Source organism: Populus euphratica, unplaced genomic scaffold (assembly GCF_000495115.2).
Source record: "Populus euphratica unplaced genomic scaffold, PopEup_1.0 scaffold1396.1, whole genome shotgun sequence".
NCBI classification, from domain to species: domain Eukaryota; kingdom Viridiplantae; phylum Streptophyta; class Magnoliopsida; order Malpighiales; family Salicaceae; genus Populus; species Populus euphratica.
Genome location: NW_011501245.1, coordinates 47,683 through 50,974, shown reverse-complemented (window position 1 = coordinate 50,974; position 3,292 = coordinate 47,683). Strand labels below are relative to the sequence as shown.

The 3,292-nt window shown below is 35.1% G+C and overlaps 2 protein-coding genes across 3 annotated transcripts in view; one reads left to right on the top strand and one right to left on the bottom strand.

Moving 5' to 3' along the window:
- The first annotated feature begins 720 nt into the window (after nt 1-720).
- On the top strand, nt 721-2,741 carry LOC105117532 (60S ribosomal protein L13-1-like). 2 transcript variants are annotated; one of them, XM_011015220.1, is made up of 5 exons: nt 721-831; nt 1,297-1,412; nt 1,560-1,693; nt 2,122-2,280; nt 2,364-2,741. In XM_011015220.1, exons 2-5 carry the CDS (start codon nt 1,304-1,306, stop codon nt 2,583-2,585), a joined length of 624 nt encoding a protein of 207 aa, XP_011013522.1. In that variant the 5' UTR covers nt 721-831; nt 1,297-1,303; the 3' UTR covers nt 2,586-2,741. The 2 variants fall into 2 exon arrangements, with proteins under 2 accessions (XP_011013522.1, XP_011013523.1); XM_011015221.1 differs by having other exon boundaries at nt 773-871.
- LOC105117533 (sugar transporter ERD6-like 3) overlaps nt 2,724-3,292 on the bottom strand; it is a 6,039-nt gene continuing 5,470 nt past the window's right edge. Inside the window, exons 18-19 of the mRNA XM_011015222.1 lie at nt 3,203-3,286; nt 2,724-3,118 (exon numbers count right to left, since the gene is read on the bottom strand). Of these exons, the coding sequence (XP_011013524.1) occupies nt 3,000-3,118; nt 3,203-3,286 (203 nt within the window). The 3' untranslated portion in view covers nt 2,724-2,999. The remainder of the gene's footprint in view (nt 3,119-3,202; nt 3,287-3,292) is intronic.

Below are 3,292 nucleotides of genomic sequence, written 5' to 3'. Positions count from 1 at the left end.
ACCTTGGTTTTATTCTGAATTTACATTCGAGTCAGGTTTTAAAATTATGATAATAATTATTTTAGTCATTTTAAATTTTAATTATACAATTTTAGAATTAAAACTTTTTTAAAGTGATATTTTAAAAATAAAAATATTATATTTAAAAATATATCTCGAGACCTTCTATTTTAAATATATAAAAATTTATTCCATAAATATTATAAAAACATATTTAATTTTATATATTTATCATTGTAGCGTCACTTACCATTTCGCTCGCCTGAGGTAACTGAGAAAGAAATAATAATAACAAAAAAAAAAAAAAGCAAATGACAAGCATGAAGCATGTGCTCGTCCAAGTCCAAATGAATATTTTTCTTCATGGAAAATGCCCTAGGGCCGCAATAAATAAAAACGATTTAAAGTTAAATTAAATGAATTTTTTTAAAATAATACAATAAAAAATACTGTTTTAACTAAGTAATTGCCTGTTTAGCCAATCCAAATTAAAATATAATGATAAATACTATTTCTAACAGATTTTGAATACTTGAAAAAATATTAAATGATTTTTTTATAATTTTATAAAAAAATTAATATTAAAGATACAAAATAATTTTAATTTTACTTTAAATAAAAAATATGCGCTGCATCCTAAATATCTTTTAAATCTACATAATAAATTAATAATACCAGATCTGGTTAGTGGTGTTGGGCCGGCTTGTATTGGGCTTTGTCACATTTGAAAGGCGAAAAGCTTAACCCTAAAAAACCCTACACCCTAGAATTCTTCTTCCTCTTCCCCTTCCTCATCCTCTCATAAACGGCCGCGCCTCTCTCTCTTAACAGGTGTCTCTCTTGTCTCTCCTTTGCCTTCAGTTTCTTTTTTGTAAGTAACCCAGAATTTGGGTAACCATTTTCTTGTACTTCGCTTGCTTTACCAAGAACATTGTTGGATCTACTGACGAGTTTTAAGCATTGCTTCTTTTTTTTTTAGCTTGTGGATTGCTATTGCCTGCTGGTTAGCTTGCACAAGAGTTATTAAGTGATTTTCTGTTTTGGATTTTCTCCCACCTCCAAATTATTATCCCTTTTCTCTATCATTGTCTTTGTGCTCTCCATCCTGCTGCTTCGATTTGTAGCTTGTTTTGTCCAATAGGAAGCCAGTTAATGGTTAATCTAAGTGACTAAGTGATTTAGTTTTGATATAGCGTGCTTGTAGTTTTTGTTAGTTTAAGCCTTGCTTTCTTAACGTTGTCAGCATGATTCGTTTCACATGTCGTGTCTCTCACTCTGTGACTTGTACTGGCTCAGGTAAGACATGGTTAAGCATAACAATGTTGTGCCCAATGGGCACTTCAAGAAGCACTGGCAAAACTATGTCAAGACATGGTTTAACCAACCAGCCCGAAAGACCCGCAGACGCATAGGTGAGTGGCTTCTGTCTGTTTACATGTAGTTTTTATCTTTTAATCAAATATACCCATCTCTGGTCTGTCTGTTTACATGTAGGGTCCTTTCCTGGAAATAGTTATATTAAGAATATTTATGCCTGTGTTATTTGTAACCATCTTCAGCTCGTCAGAAGAAGGCAGTCAAAATCTTTCCTCGACCTACGGCCGGACCTCTTCGACCCATTGTACATGGCCAGACTTTGAAGTATAATATGAAAGTGAGAGCTGGTAGGGGTTTTTCTCTTGAAGAACTCAAGGTTAGTTGTTTTTTTTTACTATCCTGATTCTTCGTTTATTTTTTCATGTTTCATTATCTTCTAGTCTTCGAAGGGCTTAATTTCCCCCCTGCTATTAATTGCGTTCATCTGCTTAGAGATTTAAGGTTAGGGTATCTGTATTTACTCCGATATAGAGTTGTATTTTTACTTTGCACAGTTTCAAATTTTAACTTAGAAATGTTTCGTATCAACATTTAATAGAGATGGATATGTATGTATGTATCTAGTTTTCATGGCACATTTCTCTGGGAGCATGGATATGTAAAATTACTTTAGGTCTTGCAAGAGTCTTGGGGATGGTTTTCACTTTCTATGTAATTTTTGGATATTTTTGGTTCTACGTGGTAACTGTGGATATGTTTGTTAGTTTTGTATAGTGAATAAACCATTTCTTTTTTCTTCACTAGGCTGCTGGTATTCCAAAGAAACTTGCTCCAACAATTGGAATTGCAGTTGATCACCGTCGCAGGAATCGATCTCTGGAGGGTCTCCAAGCTAATGTTCAGAGGCTGAAAACATACAAGGCCAAATTGGTTGTCTTCCCAAGACGTGCTCGCAAGTTCAAGGTACTTTCTGTGGTATGGCTGAATTATATGATGATCGTCTGGTTTTCTACTTGGAATTCATTTTATACATGCATTCCTTGCAGGCTGGCGATTCTGCTCCTGAGGAACTGGCAACTGCAACCCAAGTACAAGGACAGATTATGCCTATTGTACTGGAGAAGCCATCGGTGGAGCTTGTGAAGGTCACTGAGGAAATGAAGTCATTCAGGGCTTATGACAAGCTCCGTGTGGAGCGCACAAGTGCACGCCATGTTGGTGTCAGGTTGAAGAGGGCTGCAGAAGCCGAGAAGGAAGAGAAGAAGTAGAAGTTTCCTGTGAAGTGGATTTTTGTTGTTTATCGTGTCTTGGAAGTTTCAAGGATTCCTAGTTTGTGGACTTGCTTTCAAATATATTTGAAAACGCTGCTTGCCATTATTATTATTGTTATTTTTTTCCGTGCTCAAGTTCTGATAGTATTGATAACATAGTTGGGCTGCTTGTTTCTGTTCTTAAGGTTGATTAGACGTGTTCATTCCATACTGGACTGGAACTCTAGATTTGTGCATTACTTGTTGAACTGGAAATAATTGCTTTGAGGTTATAGTAATTTCCCAACTTACTCAGGATTTCATTATTTTTATTCATAAATCATTACATATAATTGTTTTTTAAAATAATTAAGGAAAAATTTCACGTCCTCAGCCCAACATTGTACCATCTTTAGAATTTCCCGATCACAACTATGAGCTGATTAATGTTGATTGTATTTCTTCCAGTGTCCGTCCCTTTGTCTCTGGCACCAACCTCCATATGAATAAAATAGTTAAAGCACACATTCCACTGAAGATGAAAAATGTTCCTGCAAAATACTATAAAGGTCACAATAGGCACGAAAAATTCTTCAGTATTTGTGTGTTTTGATGCAGGGAGGAAGATGATTCACCAGCTGAACTCCATTCCAACATGAAATTAAATGTGTATGTCAGAACCCAAGAACTAGCCCAGCTGGTTAAAACCACAAGGCTTCCTGCTG

Excerpts from the sequence above, each read along its gene's own strand:
- LOC105117532 (XM_011015220.1), top strand. The coding sequence starts at position 1,304 with ATGGTTAAGCATAACAATGTTGTGCCCAATGGGCACTTCAAGAAGCAC. Across the intron at positions 1,694-2,121 it reads TTTCTCTTGAAGAACTCAAG|GCTGCTGGTATTCCAAAGAA; the intron begins GTTAGTTGTTTT and ends TTTCTTCACTAG. Across the intron at positions 2,281-2,363 it reads GACGTGCTCGCAAGTTCAAG|GCTGGCGATTCTGCTCCTGA; the intron begins GTACTTTCTGTG and ends CATTCCTTGCAG.